This window comes from Trichosurus vulpecula, chromosome 9 (assembly GCF_011100635.1).
Source record: "Trichosurus vulpecula isolate mTriVul1 chromosome 9, mTriVul1.pri, whole genome shotgun sequence".
Classification (NCBI taxonomy): Eukaryota; Metazoa; Chordata; class Mammalia; order Diprotodontia; family Phalangeridae; genus Trichosurus; species Trichosurus vulpecula.
In genome coordinates, this window is record NC_050581.1 from 120,402,106 (window position 1) to 120,429,479 (window position 27,374).

The window sequence follows — 27,374 nt, forward strand, 5'->3', positions numbered from 1 at the left end:
GTATTTGAAGATGGCTGTAGGTATGCAAAAATAATCATAATGTTTAGTTATATCTGGTTTATAGTTCTATCTCCCTTCCTAGGCTGTGAGTACTATGAGGATCAGATGAGGTCTCAGTCAACTCTCTTTCCCCACAGACTTGAGCTTAGGGTCTTACTATAGTGGTTGGACAGGAAATATTTGTTGAGTGAATGAATGAGTGAGTCACTTCAAGTGACTCCAGTTGTACATGCTGAAACAGTATGGTAGAAACTAGGCATAGACCAACATCTTACACCATATACCAAGATAAAGTCAAAATGGGCACATAATTTAGATATAAGAAATAGTTTACCTGTCAGAGTTATGGAGAAGGGAAGAATTTATGACTAAACAAGAGATAGAGAACATTATGAAACGCAAAATGGATGATTCTGATTATATTAAATTGAAAAGATTTTGCACAAACAAAACCAATGCAACCAAGACTAGAAGGGAAACAGAGAGCTGGGAAACAATTGTTATAGCCAGTGTCTCTGATAAAGGCCTCATTTCTAAAATATATAGAGAACTGAGTCAAATTTATAAGAATGCAAGCCATTTCCCACTTGACAAATGGTCAAAGGATATGAACAGGCAGTTTTCAGATGAAGAAATTAAAGCTATCTATAGTCATATGAAAAAAATGCTCTAAATCACTATTGATTGGAGAAATGCAAATTAAAACAACTCTGAGGTACCACATCATACCCATCAGATTGGCTAACATGACAAAACAGGAAAATGATAATTGCTGGAGAGGATGTGGGAAAATTGGGACACTAATGCATTATTGATGAAGTTATGAACCAATCCAACCTTTCGGGAGAGCAATTTAGAACTATGCCCAAGGGCTATCAAACTGTGCATACCCTTTGACCCCGCAATACCACTTCTAGGGTTGTATCCCAAAGAGATCATAAAAATGGGAAAAGGACTCACATGTACAAAAATATTTATAGCAGCTCTTTTTGTGGTTGCCCAGAAGTGGAAATTGAGGGGATGCCCATCAATTGGGGGTTGAACAAGTTGTGGTATATGAATGTGATGGAATACTATTGTGCTAGAAGAAATGATGGGCAGGAAGACTTCAGAAAAACCTGGAAAGATTTGTATGAACTCTGAGTGAAGTGAGCAGAACCAGGAGAACACTGTACACAGTAACAGCCACATTGTGTGATGACTGACTTTGATGGACTTAGCTCTTCTTAGCAATGCAAGAATCTAAGACAACTTCAAAAGGCTCATGATGGAAAATTCTATCCACATACAGAGAAAGAACTTTGGAGTCTGAATGCAGACAGAAGCATACTATTTGCTCTCTTTTTTTGTTTTGTTTTTTCTTTCTCATGGTTCCTCCCATTGGTTCTAATTCTTTACAACATGACTAATGTGAAAATACACTTAATATGAATGTATATGTAGAGCCTATACCAGATTGCATGCCATCTTGGGGAGGGAGGAGGGGAATGGGATAAAATTTAAAACTCGAAATCTTATGGAAGTGAATGTTGAAAACTAAAAATAAATAAATTAAAAAAATAAGATGTACATTCTGGTTACATTGTCATGTTACTCTCACATTTGTTAGTCTCCCATATTGTGCATCACACTGTCTGCCACGTTGCATGTTACACTGTCTGCCACACTACATGGCACACTGCCTGCCACGTTGCATGCTACAGTGGATGGTCACAGTATTCGGTGACAAATCTATCTTTTTCAGCCTCACTTCAGATTAGTTTCCTTCACTTTTACTATGCTCCAGCCAAATGGAACAGCATGCTGTCTGATCTCTGATTTGACCACCAACGGATCGCTGATTTGACCACCAACGGATCGCTCGACTTCTTTCTTTGACCTTGAACAGACAACAGTCCTTTCTAGACCTGAGCTTCTTTCTCTGGGAGATGAGAAGTTGGATTTCTAAGGTCTCTTCCATATCTGACTCCTATGATCACATGAGGCAGAAGTGAATCAGACAGATCCCAACCTAGTAAGGTGACCTAGAATATAGACACAAGAATAGAGAGCTTATAATACAAAGCCCAATAATAAGTGCCCAATAAGTGATATGGATTAATGGCAGGAGTGGTTTGGAGGAGGAAGGGACTGCTGCAGGGTAGGGCAGTGAGGGAAGACTTCCCAGAGGCCACCCCGAGGTCATATTTTACCCTGGTCAGACCACATGAGCAATGCTTTGTTCAAGTCTGGCCACCACCTTTTCTGAATGACATTGACAAGCTGGAAGATATCCAGAAGAGTAACCAGCATGGTGGAGAGTCTCCAACTCATGTCACTTGAGGAATGGTAGAGGGAGGTAGGGATGTTGAGCCTAAAGAGGAGAAGACTTAGGGAAGGTGATAGCTGTTTTCAAGTATTTTTGTCATGGGATGAGACTCTGCTTGGCCCCTGGGGAAAGAACCAGGAGCAATGGGTAGAGGCTGCTGAGAGGCATATTCAGGCCTGATGCCTAAGTTATCCCAAAGTGGAAAGGGCTGCCTTAGGAAAAGTAGGCTCCCCTTCACTGGAGGCTAAAAAAAGGCAAAGTGACCAAATATCAGATATGGTGTAGAGGAGATTCTTGTTCAGGTAAGAGGTGAGTGAGATGGCCCTTGGGGTCCCAACCAACTCCAAGATTGTGACTCTGCCCCTTTATACACAAAATCCCTTATGACTGTAGTGGATTGTGGTGCCACCTTCTCCCTTGAATCGTCCGGCTAGATTTCCCCAGCTATAAGTGACTCCTCCCTCTTTGACTCCCTCAGGATACTTTGACTTCCCCTATCTTTGTGAGTTCATATCTGGCCTCAGACATTTACTGGTTGTGTGATCCTGGGCAAATCACTTAAACCCTGTTTGCCTCAGTTTCCTCATCTGTAAAATGAACCGGAGAAGGAAACGGCAAACCACTCTACTAGGATCTTTGCCAAGAAAACCTCATTAAGGGTCTGACTCAATTGCAAATGACTGAACAACAACAAAAATGCATGTAGTAATTTAATAATTTGCATTATGATTATTTATGTGCATGACTAACCCCCTCTACTAAAGTGGAATCTCCTTGAGGGAAGAGATTCTGTCTTATTCATCTTTGCTTTCTCCAGGGACCACCAGAGGGTCCTTAACATCATAGGTATGGTGTTGATGCATTCAGTGGTTTGAGTCTAATGAATTGACATTTAATAAGAATAAATGTAAAATTCTATATCTGGTTTTCAGAAAAAATCAATTGCATAAACACAGGATGAGGGGGATGTAATTAGTCAATGAGTGTGTAATTAGTCAATATGAAAAAAAATCTGAAGGTCCCAATGAGTGTCATGTTCAATATATGTCAACAATGTAACATGGAAACCAAAGCACCCCATGTGATCTTAGGCCTCATTTTCCTGAGTGAGGTAGATGATCTCTCTGCCAGATCCTGCCCTGCACAGCCTATTTCTGGAGCATTGTGTCGGTTCTGGGTGCCATGTTTTTGGAAGGACTTTGATCTGTTGCAGCACACTAAAAGAAGGGTAAGCATGATGGTGAGAGGACTAGAAACCATGTCGTATGGAGCGGGGTGTGTGTGGAGGAGTATGTTTAGCCCATGAAGAAGAGGAGATTTAGAGAGAACATGACAGAAGTCCTCAAAAATTTGAATAATTCTCCTAAGGAAGAGATTTGTTCTGCTTGGCTCTAGAGGGCAGACCTAGGAGGAGTGGGTGGAAGGTAAAGAAAAAAAAAGCAGGCCTTGGCTCAATATAAGGAAAGAATTTATTAATAATCAGGGCTATCAAAGAGTAGAACAGGCTACTTTGGGAGTTAGTGAGCTCCCCATGACTAGAGGTTTTAAGCAGAAACTGCATGAGCACTCGATGGGGAAATTTGTTCAGGTACAAGTTGTACCAGACCCTCTCTAAAGTCTTTCTAGCTCTGACGTTCTATGAATAAATGTTCATTAAATTATGTTTGTCCATCCTGCCTCTTTTATTTAGGTCATAATTTTCTTGGAAGAAGATGTCATATCATTTGACAATGAAAGTCCTCAGGGCCTGTAACTAGGTCCTGCACTCTGGTTCTCAGAGTTGATGATGAATAGGAAGTATGCTACTGGTCCTCCAGGACCATCCAGTAGGATGATTTCAGCCCCAAACACTTTTCCTCTTATTCAAGCTCAGCCTGTTCGTTCCATCCCTTCTGATGTCCTTCAGGGCTCTATGATAGGGAAACAGTCTCTGGCCTGAGTCACTAGCCTGATAATCAGTCAATTTTAGAAATTACAGGGATTGGGTGCATTTTTGCCCCCTTTCTTTCCCCTCTCTCTCTACTTCTCTCTCTCTCCCTCTGTCTCTCTTTCTATCTCTCTGTCTCTCTCTTTGTCTCTGACTCTGTCTCTCTCCCTTTCCCTCCCTCCCCCTCTCTCTTCTCCTCTCTCTCTCTCTCTCTCTCTCTCTCTCTCTCTCCTTTTTTCTCCCCCTTTCCTCCCCCTCTCTTTCTTTCTCTGCTCCTCAACCCCCCCCCCATATTTCCCTGAGATGAAGTCCTGCACTCATGGGCTAGAGAAGGTACTGCTTACTGGGTGGCAAGGCTCTGGCAGGGGTAGGTTCTGCCAATAGGAAAAGAAGGGACTCCCACTGATTAGAGAAGCAATTAGGCCAGAAGCCATGGAGGTGGTGTTGGTGGGGATAGGGAATGAAAAATCTGCCTTTGCAACTCGACACAGGCCAAAGCAGTGTCCTGCGTCCATGGAGGGCCAGAGGCTGCTCTAATTCTGGGCAGACCTTGATGGATCAGCTATTTGCTGTGGGGTTGGGGGGGGGAGGGGGAAGGTTTCCAGGTCCTCATTAAGGGTCAAGCTCTCAGAGGCTGATCTGGGTCTTGACTGGATCCTGTGGGTCTGGGCCCATACCACTCTGTGGTGACAGGGAGGAAGAATAGGAAAAAGAAGAAAAGAAAGGAAGGAAGCAGAAAGAGGAAGAGGCACATGGTATGTTAGCAAGATCAATGGATTTGGAGTGGAGGACTTGGGTTCAAATCCCTGTTCCACCGTATGTGACTCTGGGCACGCCTCTGGGCTTCAGTGTCTACATATATAGAATAAGAGAGTTGGACTAGATGATCTCCGAAGTCCATTTCAGCTCTAAATCTATGCTCCCATGAGTTGAAGGGCAACAGGAAGGGGGCAGAATGGAAAAAAAGAGGAGGAGAAAGAGAATGAGGAAGAGAGGAAAAAAAGTGACAGGGAGGGGGGAAGGGAAATGGCCTAAAACACAAGGAATAAGAGTATGGAAGGAAAAAGGGAAGAAAAGAGAGAAAAGAGAACACAGAATCCTAGAATCCTAGAGCAACAGGTAAAAGTGTCCAGGGTCAGATTTTGACCCATTCATTTATTTAACCGGCGACTCCTCCTGACCTGCTCAGCCATGTCTTCTTATGCTCTGGTTGTTATTCAGTTGTTCGGTCACGTATGACTCTTTGTGACCCTGTGGATCATAGTACACCACTACTGTTCATGGGGCTTTCTTGGCAAAGATACTGGAGTGGTTTGCCATTTCCTTCTCCAGTGGATAAAGCCGACAGTTAAATGACTTGCCCAGGGTCACACAGTTAGTGTCTGAAGCTGGATTTGAACTCAGGTCTTCCTGACTCCAGACACTGTGGTCTTTCCACTGAACCCCCAGCTGTCCCTGCTCTGCTCTACTAAGTCTAAACACCAGCCACACTAGACAACTGGCTATCTCTCACATATGCTGTGACAGCCTCAGTCTTGACACGAACAACTCCATCTTGATTTTGGAATAAGCCTGTGTAACCCCAAGCACTTTAAAAAGCAAACAAAAAAATAGCATTATGATAACCAATTGTTGTTGGTCAGGGTATCCTGACGTATATGTTTTCCAAATATAATAGAACCAGGAAAGCTTACTCTGAGGGTTTTGTTGTTTCGTTTGTGTGTTTGTTTATTTTTACAAAATACAGGATGACCACTTGTGGCATTAGAGTCACTGTATTAACATATAGACCCAAACTGTGGATTGGCACCACTGTCTATAAAACCAAGTGGCATCAGGTCCCAGTCACCACCTCTCATCAGGACAGCCCAACTTTGGGTTATGCAGTGATCAAGGTCTCTAGCTTAGCAGGGGCAACTGGATAGACGGCATCATTACAAGCCTCATCAGCAATCACAGAGCTTTCCAGCTGCCAAAGAGCCCACTGGAAGGCTGGCTGCAATCTCACCTCCACCAGACAGATTGTGGTCTGGCTCCTAGTCATTACTCCAGACCTGACTGCCTGGAGCCCTTCCAAACCTCAGCACTGCTGAGACCATTCCAACATCCTGGGAGTGGTAAGATAGTGGTGTAGTTGATGGCTAATGGGGAACTCTCACTTACTGACATTATGGTGAATCAGGCAGTTTCCATGGTGTAGTGTGGAAAACTAGGGAAGGGCTGTTTCCCCCTTGGTGATTAATGCAGTAATCTATCATTGAATAATATGCTTCACGCATCTGTATAAATTAAAGCAGATGTAGAATTTAAAACATACAAAATGTCTCTCTCTGGTGGGCACAGGAGAAATATTGGACGTTCTTGTAATATACGTTGGGTGCTTGTACTCAGGAAGCCAATAAAAGAACCTGGAATATACACTTCTTCTTTATTATCCCACCCCCCCCATGCTTTTTCTCATGCTGGGAAGTTTTCTCCCCACTTTCCTCCTTTTCTATCTATTGAATTCCTGTTCTTGTATAGTTGTTCAGTCATGTCTAACTCTTCATGACCCTATGGACCAACAGCATGCCCATATTTATCCAAGAGGTTTTCTTGGCAAAGATACTGCAATGGTTTGCCATTTTCTTCTCCAGCGGATTAACACCAACAGTTAAGTGACTTGCCCAAGGTCACACAGCTAGTAATTGTCTTGAACTCAGGTTTTCCTGATTCCAGACTTGGCACTCTATCCCCTGAGCCCCCAAACTGTCTCCAACCTATCCTTTAAAAATTCCTACCCATCTTTTAAAAACTGAGGGCAACATATGTTTGCTATCACAGGGAGGAGGAAGGAAGGGATGGAGGGGGTGAATTTGGAACTCAAAATTTAAAAAAAAATGTTAAAAATTGTTTTTACATATAATTGGAAAAATATTATTCAAAATTAAAAAAAAAACAGTGAAAATGCCACCTTGTCCTGGATGCCTTCAATTGAGAATGACCTTTTCCTCCCTCACACCTCATTGGATTTTTTATCTCTGTTGTGTATTTCTCATGCGTAGCTTATATGACAGTACTTAGCATCCATATTTTGTCATTTAACAGACAGTAAACTCCAAGGTGGGGTTAGATAGGACCTATTTTTACTTCTGTCTTGAAACTTAGCCAGTGGTTCTCTAGATAGTGGGTACCAATGTTTATTGAAAAAAAGGAATGAATATTGTCACTTTCAGTGTGATTTGGGGCCAGTCTTTTTCTTCCCTTTGAGCCTCAAATTTCCCATTTGTAAAATATTGGACTCTGCTCTTGAGGGCCCCCTTTCTAATTTTGACAATCCCAGAATCTTAGAACTAGGAGGGGCTTCAGTTTCAGAGGGACCATGTAGGCCAACTTGTTCTGATAAGAATCTATTCTCCAACATACTTAATAAATATAGTGTTATATAGCTCTTGCCTTAAGCTTTCCAGTTAGAGGAAACCACCCAAGATAACCCATTTGACTTTGGGAAATGCCTTAATTATTCTATTTTTCCTTACATTTCACCTATAATTGCCTCTTTTCAAGTTCTACCCCATGCTTCTTGGTCAGCCCTTGAGGACCGAGTCTAGTACCTCTTTCTTCAGTCCTTAAAATATTTAAAGACACCTACCATGTTGTTCTCCCCTCCCTCTTGCCCCCAAGTCTTCTTTTCTCTAGTTTAAACACACCCAGTTCCTTAAACCAATCCTTCCTCATACGCTGTGATCTCAAGGGCCTTCCCCACCCTGGTTACTCTTTCCTGGAGGTTCTCTGGCTTACTAGTGTCCTTCTTAAAACATGGCGCCCAGAACTGAAAATATTACTTCAGATGTGTTCTAACCAGGAATACCATGAATGTCTTTTTCAAATGCTCTGCTGACATCCAGGCAAAGTGTATTTATAGTATTCCCTCATTCGCCAAGTCAAATCAGGAATAATTTATTAAGCACCTACTATGTGCCAGGCACTGTACTAAGTGCTAAGAGTACAAATACAAGCAGAAAGACAGCCCTGAACCTCAGGGGGCGTATATTCTAAGGGCAGAAGACAACATATAAGAAGATGCTAAAAAAAATTAAAAGCTATAAAAGAAGCTAAAAAGTGTGTGGATGTGGGGGCGATGATTAGCCTCAGATGATCTGTTTTTGATGAAGTCATGATGGTGCTTGGTGATCACTGCTTTCTTCTCTAGATGTTCATTAACTCTCTCTTTAATGCTATATCATTTTGCCAAGAATTGAAGTTAAGTTCACTGGCTTCAAGCCTTCATATTCCATTCTGTTCCTCCCCACGCCCCCTTTAAAAAAACAACTGAGATATCTCTTCTTTTCCAACCCATTTGTACCTCTCAGTGAGACTGGTTTCATTTGCATGTGGTTCTGAAAATGAAGGTCAGGCAGCCCTCCATTTGTGCCTGATTTTAAGAGAAGAAGGAAAGTCTAAGCACCACATAGACCAGCCCACAGACCCAACATCATCTGCATGAAAATGTACAACACCCTAAGCCTCCGTTAGCCTCTGGGGTGGCTCCTGTCCCCATAAATGGCCCTTGCCGTCTTTTTGATAGACTCATTATAAACATCTGATTGTCTCTGATTAGATGAGACAATAAACTTCCATCCCAGTGTGGCTACGTTGTCAAACTCCCTTCTGCAATCCCCCAATTAGAATTCCAGACCTGAGAGAGGGGATTTAAATTGGATTACTGGATGAAGTCCAGTGAGAGAGGAACAATGTGTTGGGAGCAGCAGCAGCCCCCTCATCTTTCCTCTCTGCCCTTCCCACATACACTTAGGCAGGCCCCCAAACACATACCACGCAAACCAGAGCCGCCAGCCAGGGTTTGATTAGGAGCGAATTAAAAATATAATTAAAACAAAAGCTTTTCACCAGCAATTAGGCAAGAAGTGGGAGAGAGAAGGGCTTGTCACGATTAATTAAGAGAGCTCTGAGATTAGACCTTTAAATGAATCTCCTGAGCCTTGTAGGTACCCTCTTCAGAAGCAGCAGACCTTGGTTCCCATTGTCTTTTTGGGTGACTAAAGGTAAGAGAGAAAGTGACTACATGGTCTCGGAACACTTAGACAGGAGTGCCTGCAGCTGGGACTCTGGGATCTTTCCCTGTGTGTTCAAGTTGCTGGCTTTGCTGCCCATCAGTAAGGGTGCTAAAAATCACCTCCCCCAAGAAGTCCTCCAGATCAAACCTGTTCTACTCTCTTACCCATTTATCCCCTCCAGAAGAACAATAACTTTCACCTATACTACACTTTAGCTTCCAGGTAAATAGTAACTGTTTCTCTTTTGGCCAGCGACCCTGAGGGTCTTTCCCTCCTAGTTTGATTTTTTTTATTAAAGGGCCATCCCTCGACTCACTTCTTAAAGAGGCCTATTCACTGAATGGGTGTCACCTCACTAAAAGTGAGAACCTAAAAGATCTTAGTTTAAAAGGGCCAGGGCTTCCAATGTGTCATTTCCAGTTGTCCTGATGAATATCTGGCCACTAGACTCAGATGGCTTTGGAGGAGACACTGAGGCTGGTGACCTTGCAGAGCCCTCTCTCACTCAAATCAAAGTCAATTGCAAGTCATGTCATCATCTTGCTGATGTCATGGTCCTCGTTGAGAATGAAGGATGAACACAACAGCAACAACCCGTCTCTGAGTTATAAACAACTGACATTTATACAACGCTTTGAGGTTTGCAAAATACATGTTATTTCACTTGATTTTGACAACAACCTGGGGAGTTAGGGCTAGAGATTTTATTATTCTCATTTTGGAGGGGAGGAAACTGAATCGCAGTGAAGTTAAGTCTGTGGTCACATAGCCAAATAAGTGACAGGTGGGATTCAAACTTAGGTCTCTCCTGACTCCAATCCTTATGCTCTTTCAGGAAGCTGAGGCCCAAGGAGGGGGGGGGTGCCTGGCCCAAAGTGACACAGTAAATTAATGGCAGACTAGAGCCTGAATAGCTTCATTCGCAACCCATGGATGTGTCTAACAGACCTTTGAATGGGAACATTGCGAACAATGTGTATGGCTAATGTCAGGGCTCATCTGGTGACCAGAGTTAGAGCTTGGTCTGTGGCCTCCATTTCTAGAATCAATCTCAGCAGAATGTCAACTCTGTGAGGGCAAAGACTGTCTCATTTTTAAACGCCATCTTCAGCACCTAGGTCAGTACCTGGCACGTGGTGGGTACTTCATCAATGGATACTGAGTGGAATTTAATTCTCCTGGACCTAATGATCTAGTGAACATTGGACAACCATCACTCAGAAGTAAAAACAATATTTGTCATAAGAGTGATTTAGTACTCTTCATCACAGACCGATCTTGGATACCTGATTGCTGCTTGAGTCCGTGGGAAAGATAACAATAACATTAACAGCTCCTGTTTCTAATGTGCCTCAAAGTTCAGAAAGGGCTTTCATCAGAATATGCCTGGAAAGTACAGAGCACACGCTTTATTATCCCCTTTTGCAGATTAATAAACAGATGGAAGCATTAGAGCCTCCAATTTCTGATGAAGTCTGGCATTCCTTATACTATGTCACTTTTCTTCATTGGCTCAGTGCTTCGGAGTCCAACAGACCAAGCAAGCTCCTTGGTGTACTGGAAATCAAGGTGTGGGCAGTGGCAGCCATAGCACCATTGGCAGGAAGTGGTGAACTGAGAAGACAGAGCTGAAGCCCAAGGCACGGGGGGACAGCCCCTGGGGAGAGGGGGGCCAAAATCTCCCTCCCATGGATGACTGAGAAGAAGAGAATAAAAGAGAGTAACTGACAGAGCCAGAGATGGAAAGAAGAGAGGCTAGAGACAGAGAGAGAAAGAGAGACAGAGAGAAACAGAGAGATAGAGAGAGACAGAGAGGCAGAGAGATAGAGACAGACAGAGACAGAAAGACAGAGAGACAGAGATTTAGAAAGAGACAGAGAGACAGACAGGGAGAGACAGGGAGAGAGGGAGGGAGGGAGAGACAGAGAGAGAGAGAAAGAGAGAGAGAGAGAGAGAGAGACAGACAGACAGAGACAGAGACAGAAAGACAGAGAGAGAGAGACAGAGAGAGAGAGAGACTTAGAGACACTGTCACTGAAAAAAAGAAAGTGATGAGGAAAGACAAAGACAAAGTGACTTACAGAGGGAAGAAAGAAGAGAGACAAAGCTAGTGAAGGGGAGATGAGGAGCCTGGGTGTTCCAGGAGATAGGGAAGGCAAGAAAAAAGAGAGAATGTGAGAGAGATTTTTGAAGAGATAGGGAGAGAGAGAGGCAGAGATAAAGGAGCTGAGATAGTGGGAACGCCTGAGAAGCCTGTGGAAAAGCCTGACATTTCACTTTTCATCATCTTCCCTTCTCTCCCGCTGTTTCTGTCATGCTTCATGATCCGCCTTCCTGCCCCCATGGTAGTCAGCCCCCTCCCCTGCCCCGGCACCATCCCTGCTGTTAGGCAGAAATGGGAAAGCAGAGGTGGGAGCAGGTCTGGCCGAGCCCGGTTGGGAAGAGGGGGGAGCAGGGCATGGGGTAAAGGGCTGGAGTCCCATCACTGCTGCTGACTGTCTGTGTGACCCTGGGCAAGGTTGTTCCCCTATCTGGGCCTTAGTTGTTCCTTTTGTAAAACAGAGAAGTTGGACTAGGTTGGATCTAGGAGCTCTTCCGGCTCTGGCATCCTCTGGCTTTATGTTCTAAGGTTTCCTTGGCACCTTCCTTTAATGCCTCATCTCTCCTCTCCCCCTCATCATGCCCAAAGTCCTCAGGGCCTGCCACATGCACACAGGGATATATCTACCCAACGACTTTTCCTTTCTTTCTCTTGGGCTGTCCAGTCTTAACCTCCATTCCAGGAAAATGAAATGACCTCAGATCCAACAACATGCAGAGACTATGCCTGATGTGGGGTTTGCCTCAAGCTGAGACCCCTGGAGGGCTGGGGAGGAGGACAGTAATGTCTGGTTTAAATGGTGACTGGGAAAGAGAGGGAAAATGAGCAGGCACGAGCCATATATACCTAGCAAAATCTTTAGGCTACCATTGTTTCTAAAGTGGGGGAGGGAGGGCGGGCTCAGAGGGTACCTCTCATCGCATAAAACAAACAAACAAAAAACCTACCTCCACTCCTTGAAATCCTCTTTGAATTTCAGCACCTGTAGATATAGAGCTTGGGGGGATCCATGGAGCATATATCTAGAGCTTGAAGAGATCTCCTAACTCATTTAGTCTGATATTCTCATTTTTACAGATGGAGAAACTGAGGCTCACAAGAGTTAAGTGACTTGCCCAGGGTCATGTAGGTAGTAAGCTTTAGAGGTAGGATTTGAACCCAGATCCATAGACTCTTTTTATAGTACATACTGGCATTCTTCAGAGTAAGCATTGCCTTTTGCTGCCTTCTCTTCAAAATGTATGTCCCTTGGAAGGGGATGGGGTGATGCTGCAGGTTTAGCTATCCCTACCTCATGGTAACTACTGTAGCCAAGCCTTCCTCCTGGATTCTAGTGCAAAGACGGAGGGTTGCAGAGAAAGTCATGAAGAGATACTGGGGGTGGGGCGATGCTGAAGACAAACTCTCAGACATGTTTATACTTTTCAGTTCTTTGCTATTACAAAAAGTGCCACTAGAAATATTTTGGCAAGTCAGGAAGGTAGCTCAGTGGATAGAGACCTCGGCCTAGAGTCAGGGAGACCTGAGTTCAGATTCGGCCTTAGACACTTACCAGCTGTATGATGGTGGGCAAGTCACTTAACTTGCCTTAGTTTTCTTAACTGTAAAATAAGTATATTAATAGGACCTACTTTTCAAGGTTGTTTGAGGATCAAATGAGACATTTCTCAAGCACTTAGCGCAGTGCTTGGCACATAGTTTTTAATAATGCTTGTTGCCTTCCTTCCTGGCGTATATTGGACCACCTTGGGGTATGTGCCTAGCAGTGGCATCTCTAGGTCAAAGGGCACAGACATTCTAGTTACTTTTTTTAGCTTAATTCCAAAGTGCTTTCCAAAATGATCAGACCCACTCACAACTCCACCGAGAAAGTTCACTAGCTTTCCTGCCTTTCCATGTCCCCTTCTCTTGTCATCTTTGCCAAATAGCTGGGAGTGAAGTAACAAAAACTCAGAACTGTTTTGATTTGCATTCCTTTGGTTATGGGTACCTCAGAGCATTCTTTCATATGGTTGTTGACAGTTTGCAGTTTTTTTTTAAGACTTGTTTGTTCATACCTTTTGACTGCTAATCTATTGGAGAATAACTTTTACTTTTACACATTTGTGTTATTTCCAAAATGGACATATATTAGCTGTGTGACCCTGGGCAAGTCGCTTAACTGCTGTCTGCCTCCGTTTCATCATCTATAAAAATGGAACAATTAGCAGTACCTACCTTCCTAGGGTGGTTGTGAGGTACAAATGAGACAGTACGTCCAAACTGCTTTGCAAACCTTAAAGTGCTACAGAAATGCTATTTTGTATTTCCCCGTGTGTCATGGATACCAGACCCTTATCAGAGACATTTGATGCAATTTTTTGCATGTTCATACTTTTGCATCTAATACTTTATATTGGTGGTGGGATTCAAATAAATTAACAACTGGTTTTCCACAGAACCAACCTGAGGGGCTGACGCCACCGATGATGTGGCGGGCACCGGCCCTGCCCCTGCTAACAACTGGTTCATCGAACTCAACCTAAAATTGGTTACCTAAAATTAGGTGCGAACCGGCTGAATCCCACCACTGCTTTTATATACATTTTCTTATTTGAAGCAACACAGTAAAGCCTATAAGGCAGCCATTACTTTCATGGAAAAACCAAGACCCAGAAGGAGACAATGAAGGTCGAATTGGTGGTAGAACCAGGACCACTGGCTCCTAGTCCGGGTCTCTCGGAATAACAATAGCCCCGTTTCTCAGTCGTCAGAGACCAAGTCCCTCAAAAACAGCCCCTAGTGATGTCATGATGAAAGAAGAGCATGTGTTCCCAACATCAATTGCAACCGTCTCCAAGCACATGCTCATCCCCACTCTGAGGAATAACATGAATGGTTTTCTCCTCATGGCCTCCAAAGTGACCCCTGGAAGTCAAGACTTTGAAATGGATTCCATGGAAGGAGGGATTGGCAGAGAGGAGAGCATGGGCTTAGTCAGTTGTTGGGACACTTAGTTTCCTCACCTGTAAAAAAGGCACAGTCATAGCACCTACTTCCCAGAGTCATTGGGAGGGTCAAATGACATAACATATATTGAGTTTAACAAACCTCAAAAGTGCCGAATAAACAAACGAACAAATCAATGATGCGTAAGTAAGTAAATAAGCACGACAGCCTTTCTTCCTTCTTACCTTCAGAGCCCGGACCTTCTTGGCCAGCAGGCTCTCAATATCTCCTGCCACCTTCTCCACAAGTTTCTGGGGGACATTTTCCTCGATCTCAAACAGGTTTCTGTTGTCCTTGTAGATCTGGAGGAGAAAGGAAGATGAAGAAAGTCAGTATAGAGCAGAAGAAAAATATACATTTCTGGGTTGGGGCTTTGGCTGGGATTTTTTTTTTACTTTTATTAGATATAATTGTTTGTGTTTCTATAGTGCAGTAAGGGTTACAAAGCATTTTTCTCACAACAACCCTGTGAGGTAGGTAATGTGTGATTATCCCCACTCTACAGGTAAGCACACTGAGGTTCAAGAGTGATAAGGGACAAGGGCAAACAGCTTGTGAAAGTGAGCACAGGGATTTGAACATAGGCTTCCTGACTCTATAAAACCAGCAAATTTCAGAGTTGGAACGGATGCCCGTGATCATCAAATCCAACCTACTCTTCCCTGACTCTCCTCCCGCCACATCCCTACATGGGGTGAACCAGCCTTTCCTTGAAGATCTTTAGTGAGGGAGAGTCTACTACCTCCCACAGCAGCTCCTTCCTCCTTTGGCTAGCTCTGCCAGGAAGCTCTTCCTCACACCTTGTAAACCCACCTCTTTGTAGCTTACACTCTTTGCCCTTAATTTTGTCCCTTGGAGCCAAGCAAAACCAATCTCCTGCCTTGACAGATCTTCAAGTCTTGGAAGACAGCTATCATGGTTTGCTAAAATTGAATGTTCTTTCTTCATGCAACTGACATTCTAGATAGGAAAGCAGCCCTCATGTCCCCCCACCCTGACACAGGGGTGAACATGGCTCACAGGCTAGCCACAGGTGAACACCACTCTGCCTGCCCACTGTGTAAAATTCTCCCCTCCCCATGAAACAGATGAACTGGAGGAACAGTGATTTTTATTACAAAAGAATTCTCTACTTCAAGAATGGGCTCATTTCAATAAATTTAAATTTTTGTTTACAGGTACAGGACAACTTGATAGAGTGGGTAGTGGCCCTTGTCTACTACAGATGGAGCAATAATGAAGAGAAACATGGAAAAATCATGAGGAAAGAGGTAGGGGCTTGATTAACAAAGCTCTGATTCTTGCCTGCACTACTTTCAAGAATGCATAAAAAAGAGGAATACCTGTATTTTTTGACTAATAGTATATAGTCTATTTATATGGTGCTTAAAAAAGAAACCCTAGGATCTCAAAGTCCTGTTTTTCAAAAGAGAAGTTCAGTCCAGAGACTTCAGCCTCAATGGTCCCTAATCAAATCCAAAGAAACGTCTGCCAGGGGAGGTGTTAGCCTACCCTGAAAGATTTTAGGAGAAGATTTCACAACCCCCTGAGCCCACTTGTTCTACTATATCTTAGTCCTCACAGATGGTTAAGGCCTTTTTTCCTTCTGGAGATCGCATGGTTGGGGTGTGTGTGTATGTGTGTGTGTGTGAGAGAGAGAGGTTTGAGAGCATTAGTCTTGTTTCCTTTGTGGTTATGAGATAGCTGCCTTAGGGTTCAGCCTGTGACTAGGGTTAAGGGTCAGTGTAAGATAAGGGTTAGGTCTCAGTCTGATCAGGGGCAGGGTTTTTGTTTGGGTCTGTAGTTGGGTCAATGTACCAACCTGTGACTAGGGTTAGGGGCTCAGTCAATGGAAAAGATAGGGGCAAGCCTGTAGCTGCAGTGACAAGAGTGTGGATGGACCTTTAGAGCCCATTCCCAATACTGGAGAAATATCTCAATGAACACATCCTGTCGACAGAAGATCTGGGTTTTAATCTCAGCTCTTCCACTAATTTGCTGGATGAACTTGTGCTAAATTTTACTCCTTCTTCCCCTAGTTACAAAATGGAGGAGGAGTAGCTAGACTGGTTGATTTTCATAATTATTTTTATTGGCATAATTTATTTTTACATCATCTTCATTCCTAAATATTTCTCTCCTCTACCCATCTCGTAACTGAGAATGAGAAAGAAAAAGTTCATTTCAGAGAAATCAATGAATGCATTGACGATATCTGACATGATATTCAATATTCTGTCCCAGAGGACTAGTTGATTTCTAAAGTCTCCTCCAGGAATAACCTTTGATAACTCTGGGATTCTAGGACCACCATCTTAATATATAAGGTTGACTCAATGCATTATGAGCTTTCTAGGACAAGAGGCAGATATTAGAAAGTCCTCCCTTCCAAGGCTCTAAACAACTATTTTTTTGGGGGCAAGAATGCAGTGGTCTTTCTTAATTTTGGGTCCCCTACTCTAGCTATTTTCTGGCTTTCCTTCTTTACCACTAGAAAAGAGCAGAAGATTGTGCTAATGAATACATCTGTCACACATCTGTTTCTCCTTCTCCATAGGAGGTAGGAGGAATGTCACACAACAAGAACAAGAAAATGACATAGAGCTTAAAGGAGCTGGGAGCTTAGATCAGAACAGAATGTTAGAGCTGGAACCTGGTGCCTTAGGGATCACCTAGTCCAAACACCTCATTTTAAAGAGGAGAGAACAGAGAGGGGGAAATGGTTTCCCCAAACTCATGCAATTGGGATTCCACACAAATCCTGTAACTCCAAATTTTTTTTCTTCCTCCAAAAGTTTTGCTGGTGTTTTCTTTTTCTTTCACTATTACGGCTTCCCAGTATTCCTCTCCAACCCCAAAGCATCTTTTCTTACAACAAAGAAAATCTGTTAAGTGAAACAGACAGGTAGTGAGTGACTGGCTTCCAGCTGACTGCACGGGTGGCAATCTGCAATTGTGGTCCTCCACCCCCCTCTATTCAAGGGAAGGAGCTGTGGTTCATTATTCATTTTCTGGAGCCAAGACCAAACTTTGCATGCAGTATAAAGTCGACCTTTTTTTTAGTGGTTTTATTTTGTTTGTATGATTATTGTCATTGTTATGCCTTTTGTTCTCCTGGCTCTGCTGGCTTCACTCAGTTCCAAATGCCTGTTTCTGTGGATTCATATTCACTATTTCTAATGGCACAGCAATATTCCATTACATTCACATGCCACATTTTTTTCAGCCATTCCCTAATAAAGGGCCACCTACTTTGATTCCAGTTTTTTGTTACTCCAAAAAGTGCTGCTTCAAGTATTTTAATATATATCCAGTCTGATTCAATTCATTTCAGTTCAGCAAGAATTTAAGTGCTAGGCACTGGGGATACAAAAACAAAACAGCTCCTGCCCTCCAGGAGTTTATATTGGATTGATGTGTGTGTATGTGGTGTATGTGTGTGTGTGTGTGTGTGTGTGTGTGTGTGTGTGTATGTGTGGTACACTTATATATGTAAGTACTGAGAATACAAAATAAATACAACTCCAATACAAAGTTAGTTCAGGGGAAGAGAATACAAACAATTGGGGAGCAAGGGTGGGGAATCAGGAAAGGACTCAAGTGCAAGAGGGGACAGGAGCTAAGCCTTGAAGACAGCTAGGGAGTCTAAGAGGTAGAGGTGAGGAAGAGAGCATTTTAGGCAAGGGAGACAGCCTATGTACTGGGAAATGATTTCTTTTTGGCCTGGACTGATGATTTCATGGATGTAGAGAACTCTGTAAAGAACCTCCTTCCAACAGTGCACATCAGCCAATGTTCTCTGACTTAGAGTTGCCTGGGGCCACCATGAGGGTATCTGGCTTGCTATGGGGACTAGCCAGTATGTGCCAGAGGCATGAATTAAACCCAGGCTGTCCTGAGTTTGAGGTCTACTCCCAGGATTGCCGCCATGGTTGTGGTGTAAAAAGCAAATGCTGGCAACAGAACATTAAAAAAGAAAGAAAAATGTGAAATATGCCACAGGAACCAAGACAGGAAAATGTCCTGATTTTCAAAAAAGAGAAAAGGGTAAATTTCAAATCCTTTTGGTGTACTTGAGTTTACTTCCTCACAAAATTCTAATATTAAAGAAATGATCGGAGTGTATTTGGAAAGGGCCTCACAAAGAACCATCATATCTTCATCAAGAATAGGTGAATGAATGAATGATGAGTGGTTCAGTCCCTAGCACAGTGCCTGGCACACAACAGTGCTTAATAAATGTTGATTGATTGATAGGGTATTTATTAAGTGCTTACTATGTGCCACAAGCTATGCCTAGCGTTAGGGATACAAACACAAGCAAATAAGACAGCCTCTGATCTCAAGATTCTAGTGGGGGAAGATACTATATCAAAGGCTGAAAAGGGAGAGGGAAGGTGGTGGCATGGTTTGGACATGGCTAAAAATGATGTGAAAACCTGGGCCTGGGCAAGAGAAGGCGAAAATTCACCCATCAGAACCAGATCCCAGGGTGGTCCCAGGGTGAGAGTCCAAGGCTCTGGTGGGAAAGAGGAGGTTGAGTCTGATGGCCCAAGTTCAGGAAAAAGCTCAGAAGTGGTCTTTCCCAACTAAGCTCCGGTGAGTTATTTTTTAACATTTTTAATAGAATTAAATAATCAATAATTAAAATAGGGGAATACCCATGACTTAGTAAACAGATTTTAGAGAAGCGTTCAACAGAATCTGTCATGCTATCTTTGTGGACAAGCTGGACAGATGTAAGTGAGAGGACAATACAGCCAGGTGTAATTCCAAACCAGACCCAAAGAGTAATATGTAATGGTCCATGTCAACCTAGAAGTCTCTAGCAGAGTGTCACAGGGACCTATCCCTAGCCTAATATCATTTAACATCTTTATCAATGACTTGGATGAAAGCTTCCTTATCAAATTTGTAGATTTGATAGTTGGGAGAGAAAGCTAACAAGGTAGATGACAGAGTCAGTCAAGATCTATTAAGACCCTGATAGGCAAGATCAGGGTGGGGAACCTTTAGCCTCGAGGTCACATGTGGCCCTCTAGGTCCTCAAGTGTTGCCCTTTGACTGAATCCAAACTTCACAGAACCAATTCTGAAGTTTGGATTCAATCAAAGGGCAACACTTGAGGACCTAGAGGGCCATATGTGGCCTTGAGACTCTAAGTTCCCCACTCTGGGCTGGATTAATAGGCCAAATAAAGGGAAATTTAACATAAATCCCATACTTCGGTTCAAGAAAATCAACTTCATATATACAGAATCGGGGAGACAAATGTAAATCTGGTGGTTTTCATGGACTTTAGGTCAATATTAGACAAACGTGTGCCATGCTAGCTATGGAAGGTATGATATTTCCTATGGGGGCTAGGCTAGTTTTTTTTTTCCTAAAACCATTCTGGAGTCTTAATTGATTCATAGGATAAAGACTCAGAGCACTCATACAGCTTTCTAATGGCTTACATACTAAAGCCAGCCCATGAAGAGGCAGGAGTTTCTCTCTCAGACTTGACTAGCTTGCCAACGTGGCCAATATAGAGAGGGAGGGAAGCTATGCTCAATGGAATCAATGCTGTATCCTTCTTGAGCATCCTTTCCTAAGCCATGGCTAAAAAAATCTTTTGTTAACTACTAGATGACCTATGACTGTCTCATTTTGTTACAATTCTGAGCCTAAAGCACCAGATCACTCTGAATCAGGCTTGGTCTACAACAGTAGCCAAGAAACCAAATATGATCCTAATCTGCATTAAGAAATAGTTACTAGCCATGTGACCCAGAGAAATCACTTAGTCTCTGAGTACCTCAGTTTCTTTAACTGAAAAATGAAGGGATTAGATTTGATGGCTTCCACGGCCTCTTCTAGCACTAAGGCTATGATCCTATGATAACCAAAGTGTGGTGTCCAGGCTGACAGAGAGATGATTTTTGCTCTACTGTGATCTAGTTAAAGAACTGCAGTTTGTTCTAGGCAATGCTAAGCTAGATGTTGACAAATTGGAGCACATCCACAGTGGAATGATGAATATGGTGACTATGCCATATAGGGATCAGTAGAAGGAGCTGAGATTGTTTATCCTGGAGGGGAGAAGGCATGGGATTGGATTTGATAGTTGACTTCATATATTTGAAGGAAAGATTAGACCCGGCCCCAATGGGCCTAGTTTTCTAACTAGGAGCAGCCAGTAGAAGTTTCAGAGAGGCAAATTTCAGCTTAATGAAAGCAGACACTTACTAACAATTAGAGTCATCCGAAAGTAGAATGGACTGTCTTAGGAGGTACTCAGAAGGTCTTTAAGAGGAGGTTAGAGGGACTTCCTATTGAGATACCCTCTGAGGTCCCTTACAACTCAAATTCTGGGATTTTCCATTTTCCATGGCAGAGCTGACATAGAGAAGTTCTCATCAAGATCTCAGGCACATTTTCCCCCTTTTCTTTGGTTACTATAATCTAAGAGAGTTCTGAGGATCTGGGGACTCTTGGAGCTAGGAATGTTCTTCTTCCCCATGGGAATAATCTTTGTGGTCTGGGCCACAGAATAATTCCCCACTGGATTCCTTTAAACCATATGTTCACTTGTCTAGGTCTCCAGGGATCAACAGGGTCAGGGAGAGAGATTCTTGAATTAGATCATTTTCCATGGAATGGTCCACATGGAAGACATTATCCAACACTTTACCTATGAGCACTTTTGAAAATCAAAGGGGCTGTAGCCAGATAGATAAGTGAGAGTAGAACCAAGGTCATCTATTTAACTACCAGAACACCAAATGTTCCTGAACTTCTCTAGGTCTCTGGCATCCACGGAATCTGGTGATCATCTTAAATTTGGGGGGATCTAATACACTGGTAATGACTTCCAGAGCCCAGTCTGAGTGTGGCACTGTGCTGTGATCTAGTTAACGAACTCCATTCAGTTCTAGGCAACACATTTTAAGCTCTCAAACTAGAGCCCAACCTGAGCTATGGGGAAAGTTGTCCTTATTAAGGACGACATCTTTCTGTAGATGGGGAGAAGTCTTGGAGCTGGGAATGCTTTCTTTTCTTATGGGAATAATCTTTGTGGTCTGGACCACAATCTTCACTATGTTGGACTTCACTGACCTATGAGATCTTTCTCACTCTGACCTTCTTGGGTAGAGTTAGAGTCAAAGGACCCTCATTAAAATCCAAACCCTACCACTTAGCAGCTGGGTGACTTTGGGGAAATCATTTAACTTCTCTGCGGCTCTATTTTCTCATGAATAAAATAAGGTTGAGTTAGATGATCCTCTAAGGTCCCTTACAGGTTTGAAGGTTTATAAAGCTTTTAAATATTTTATTTTATTTATTTCATATTTAAAGTATTAATTTATTTAAATTATTTACTATTTTATTTTAACGGCATTATGACACTTGATTCTAATGTCAACCCGGAAAATTAGGTGCTATTATTATGCTTATTTATCAGCCAAGGAAACTGAGGCAGAGGGGCAAAGTTGACTTGCGTAGTGTCATAGAAACTAGTAACTGTTGGAGGAGGGACTCAAACCAGGTCTCCCTAACTCTGGCTCCAGTCTACTATTCCTTTGCTATTCTTTCAACTGTGCCATGCTGCCTCTCAGAAAGTCAGAAAGTAAATTCAGGCACAATTCACCTTTTACATAAGGATTCTTAATTTCACAGAGTAATTCCCAACAGGCTTCCTTTAAATTTGGAGTTTCCCAGTGCATTTTAAATTGTCTTCAGTACACACAAGTGTAATGACTAAGACAGAGAGGCAGACATTTATGTCTGAGAGCAGATCTCCTGGGTAAAGTGAGCTGTTTTGGGAGAAGGGGAAGGGGCTGCATTCCCTTCTAACTTCCTGAGGTCCCATGAATGAGGCTTCCCCTCTTCCCAACAGCCACCAGTCAGAACCTTGCACAGAATAAACTGGGATATATGAGATGGAGAACAGAGTCAGGAAATCTGGATTCACATTCCTTCTTTGCCACTGACTCCCATGGTGGTCTTGAACAAACCCCTTCCTTCCTGTACCTTAATTTGTTAATCAACAAAATAAGGTTGGACTAGCTGACTTCTAAGAGCCTTTTGAGCCTTATTCTTGGAATCTATGAGCTTGGAGATCCTCATTCTCTTATTGCCCATATCCCAGAGCTTCTAGGCCAGTGGACACTGGTTTCTCTGTGGAGGGTGGCTTCTCATTACTTCGGGTAGAAGAAGGAATCCCTGAGTGCCAAGGACAGCCCTTTGTCTCCTCCCCCACCTCCAGACAAATGATTTTAGAGGATCCTCAAATCAATGGAGTCTATAAAGGAGGCTGGGTTGGGATTATTATCCTCATTTTAGAGAGGAGAACCAGAGAAAAGAGACTTGGCCGAGGTTATATAGAAATGATGGCAGAGATAGGCCTAGAACCCGACCTGGGGCCCCTTCTACTACAGTAGGCTGCCTCTGAGGGTGTGTATGTGTGTGTGTGTGCCTGTGTCTCTCTGTTATTGTATTGTCTGTGCGTGTGTGTCAATGTGTCTCTCTGTGTGGGTCGATAAACATTTCTCTGAGCATCTATGTCTCTAGCATCTGCACCTGGGCATCTGAAGCCAGTTGCTTTGACAAAGGTCAGACCTGGTGGGAGCAGGAGAGGGACTGTGGTGGAGCAGGGATGTTGGGGGCAGAGCTTGGGACAGGAAGAGTGAGCAGGGGGCGGGGGAGGAGATAAAGAGAGAGATAGAGAGGGAAAGACAGGGAGGGAGAGATAAAGAAAGAGAAAGACAGAGAGAATGACAGAGAGATGGAGAGAGAGATAAACAGGCAGCCAAACAGCAAGAAATAAGGAGAGGGGAGGGAGGGAGAGGAGGAAAAGGAGAGGGGAGGAGGGAGGGAGGGAGAAAAAAAGGAAAGGGGAGCAGAGAGGGAGAGGGAGAAAAGGAGAAGGCAGGAGAGAGGGAGAGGGGGGAAAGGAGAAGGGAGAAGGGAGGGAGGGAGGAAAAAATGGATGAGAGGACCAGGGAAAGGGCAAGGGAGTCTGGGAAGTTCCTGGGGCTGCTACTGGTTCCCCAGGGTTTCCTTGTGGCAGGAAGGCAGCAGGCAGTGTATGGTATACATGCAGCAGTCCCAGGGGCTAGACTCCCAGGGGTTAATGCTAGCAGTCTGATGTGGCCAGAGTAATTTTTCTCTCTTCCACTCCCCTCCCCTCTGCCAATTCCTTTTTCTCTCTTGCTTTTTTTTGGGAAACAGCCGAATAAAATGATTTGTTGTGAAGTAGCTACTCCTCAGCCTGTGCAGCCAGGACTCCTGAGGCCCCTGTTCAAGGAGAAGGCCCAGCCTAAGGGCAGTCTGATCCTGCTGAGGACAGGGGGAAAGTAGGTGGGGATCTAGGTCAGAGACACAAGTCCTTCTCCAAGGACCCTCAGAACCAGAACGATGCAGCTGCAAGCTTGGCCTCCTCACAGGTCTGCCCAACAAAAAGATCTGTGCACAGAAACCCATTACACCACAGGAGTAGAGACAGAGACAGAGACAGAGACATCCTGTGAGACAGCCACTCCTAGGCATCCCTGGCCCACCCTCCATCTGCCTTTCTCCCTGCTTCTTTCTCCTGAAGGTGAAGCACCCCAGTTTGGCTCTTCCCTCTTCTCCCAAATGGGAAGCAGTACCAATATTTCTAGTATGCCTTTTCACACAAGAGTGCTAGGAGATAAATAGCGTCCCGATTGTTACTCTCATTAGGAACTAAGACACAGAGACACGAAGTTGACTTACCCAGTCATGTGGTTATAAGACGTTGAGTCTGGGATTCTCAGTTAGTTCCCTGCCCTGGTCCAGTGTTCTTTGCACTACAGCGGGCTGCCTCCATGGCCCCCCAAAGTTCCTCAATCTCCCTGGGATGGGTCTTTGGTTCTCTTTTTCTTTCCTGTCTCCCCTGCACTTCTTCCTTCATAATTCTGAATGCTGCCAATACCACCACCCTATGCCTTCCCTCAGCAATGGTGCTGGCTGGGTCATGTAGAGGGCCAGTATGGCCAAAGCCACGAGATCACATAGGCTGAAGGGTTTCGGGTAGAAGGAGGGTACTTTACAAAATAATTAGGACTTTCTTTGGGGTCTCTGAAGATGGTGACCAGGTTAGGAGACATTTACAAAGAAGGAGGTGGGTGGAGTGGAGTCAGCCTCTATTCTCCCTAACTCAGAAAGTTGGGGTCGGAAGACTGAGGTTCATCTTTCCCTCCCTCCCAGCCCAGACTGAGGCCCACTAGAATTGTGGATGAGAAACCCTTTGGACTCATTATGGATGACAGAATCATAGAATATGAAATATCAGGGCTGGTGGGGGGGGGCCTTAGAGGGCATCTAGTCCAACCACCTCCATTGATAGATGGAGAACACTAAGGCCTGGTTCAAAGAAGGCACTTGCTCAAAGACACATAACTAGTCATAGCTAGAACTCAGGCCTCCTGATTCCCAGGCCAGAGATCTTGCCACTGTATAGTGCAGAGGCTTCATCTGGAAGGCTGCCTCCCCACCCTTTCCCCCCTCCCCCAGTCTTCCTACTCTCCTTCCTGCATCTCCTATCTCAAAGACTCATGAAGGACAGAGTTGGCACTTGCCTTTGAGATAGGCCTCTGGAGTCTAGCTCTGAATGTCAAGAATGGCCTTACAAATGACCATTGATCAGGCCCTAAAGCTCCAATTCTTCTGCAAAAGCCCCTTCTTGCCTTTATCTGAGACAGCCAGTGTGGAAGCATTCAGGGGATTCAGGGAAGGGGCAAGATTCTCTCCCCTTTCATTCACACCAAACGATCCCCAGAGTGGTATAGCTGGTGTGTGGGAGCACGGTTTTTATCTTCTGAGGTTTTGAGGTCATCCCTTCTCTCTCTCTCTGTCTCCTCTCTCTCTCTCTCTCTCTCACACACACACACATACACACACACACACACACACACACACACACACACAAACAGCCCCTTCTGAAATGCCGTCTCCCATCACCCAGTGCTTATATTTCATGCTCCGATTAAAATCACTGTAGTGTCTATATTACATTAACAGGATGTCAGCTCCGGCGGGCGTCAGGGATAATCAGGCTGGCAGTGATAAGAGTGACACTGGTCTCCCTGGTGCCGCGACAGACAAAACAATTTGCACTGTGGGTAGCATGTTGCATGCGATGCATCATACATCATACACCCTGCTCTGGGGAGGGAGAGGAGAGGGGGCGGGCCCTTGTGAGGGGAGGGCAGTGAAGGCTCCTTGGAGCCCTGCAGGGTGCCAGGGGAGAGTTCAAGTTGCCCATGGTGCAGCAGGGAAATCATTTTAGAGAAAAAGAGAGGTTAGCGTGGATGACAGGGCTCTGGAGCGAGGACCTCTGAGGGCATCAGAGAGGAGACAATGGAGAAGCAGATTAAAGACAGGAGCAGTGAGAGAAGGAAGTCCAGGGATGTGAGGTGAGAAGAAAAGGAGAGTGGAGAAAGGCCAGGAGAGATGGTGAGAGGCAAGAAACCATCCCAGAGAAGAGGAATGGCCCTTCACACAGAGCCTTTCTTCTATATAGTCTCATTTCAGCCCCATGATAGCTCTACATGATAGCTGCTGTTTAACAGATGAGGAAACTGAGGCTTTAAGAGCCAAGGCTAGAATCCAGGCATCGTGCCAGGGTAAGATTTTGGGTTTTTGTAATTTGCCCCTTTCCCCTCCCCATCCACCCATAAGAACACATGCATTGTTCCTTGGCTTGCGTCATTTCTTAGTTCTTCAAGTCATTACCCTTCTCTAGAAGCTCCTGTGGTTCCCTACTGAATTTAGGATAAAATACAGATGCCTCTATTTGACATTTCAAGCCTTTCATAATCTGGCTCCCATTGGCATTTCCAGCCTTACCACACATTATTAGTCCCCTCTTATGCTTCTAGACCATAGGTTCCCAAAGTGGATGATACTGCCCTTTGGGGGGTGCTGGAACGATCCAGGGTAGGGGGTGGTAGTAGCCTCGGGTGCAATTGGAGGAAGTCGAGTAAAAATAAGGGGGCAGTGGAAGCATAAGGAAAGAAGAGAAGGTAAGAAAATTGTGAAAAACCATTTGTACATGTTTCATCTGTTGTGTAACAGAGTCAAAGTAGTAGTGATTACATTATTTTCCAAATAAACACACAAAATGCAAGTTATAACTGATCAGTGGTCAAGTCTGCTGACAGGTCTTACCAAGCAAGTGTTGGCAGGAGTGTATTATGCATTGTCCAGGAAGGCCAGTGTGCATAGGCAGGAATATATACGTGTAATGACTTGTTTACAATACAATACTATATGGTTACATGACGCAATATTGCATCATCAAAATTTCAATGCAGGAAAACCCCACAAATTTACAATAAATTATTAAATTTAAGCTGCATCCTTTTAAAAAATATATTTTAAATGATGCAAAATTAAAAAAAAAATTAAAAGGTTAAAGAAAGTAGATTTCCAGGGGGGTGCTGAGTAATTTTTTTAAAAGGCCAAATAAGTTTGGGAACCTCTGTTCTAGACAAACTGGACTAATCACTGTTCCCTTGACATGATTCCATCTCTTCCCCTCCTGCCTTTGCAGAGGCCACTCCCCATGCCCATAGTACATTCTCCCATCCCCTTTCATTTCTTAGAATCCCTAGTTTCCTTTAAGGCCCCACCCAAGTGCTGCTCAATAATTCCCGCATCAAAATCACAAGTAGTTGTGTCCACTTTTATGTGTGTGTGTTGTTTCTCCTCGATAGAATGTAAGCTCCTTGAGGGCAGGGCTCCTGTTTTGTTTTTGTTGTATCCCCAGCAGCTAGCACAGGACCCGGTGCAGAGTAGGTGCTTAAGAAATGCCCACTGAATGAAGAATAAACTCATCATGCAGTTGCTTCTCATGAGTCAGCTAGGTAACTTTGCGGCTGGAATGCTGGACTTGGGAGTCTACGTGACTTGAGTTTGAATCCTTCCTTGGATGCTAGCTGTGTGACTCTGGGAAAGTCACTTAATCTTTTCTCAGCATCCGTT

At 43.9% G+C, this 27,374-nt stretch overlaps 1 protein-coding gene across 1 annotated transcript in view; it reads right to left on the reverse strand.

Annotated features, from left to right (window-relative positions):
- Positions 1 to 27,374, reverse strand: part of CACNA2D2 (calcium voltage-gated channel auxiliary subunit alpha2delta 2) — a gene marked incomplete in the record, with an annotated part of 383,646 nt that overhangs the window by 165,354 nt on the left and 190,918 nt on the right. The window contains 1 exon segment of the mRNA XM_036738955.1: positions 14,567 to 14,683. Coding sequence (XP_036594850.1) covers positions 14,567 to 14,683 — 117 coding nt within the window.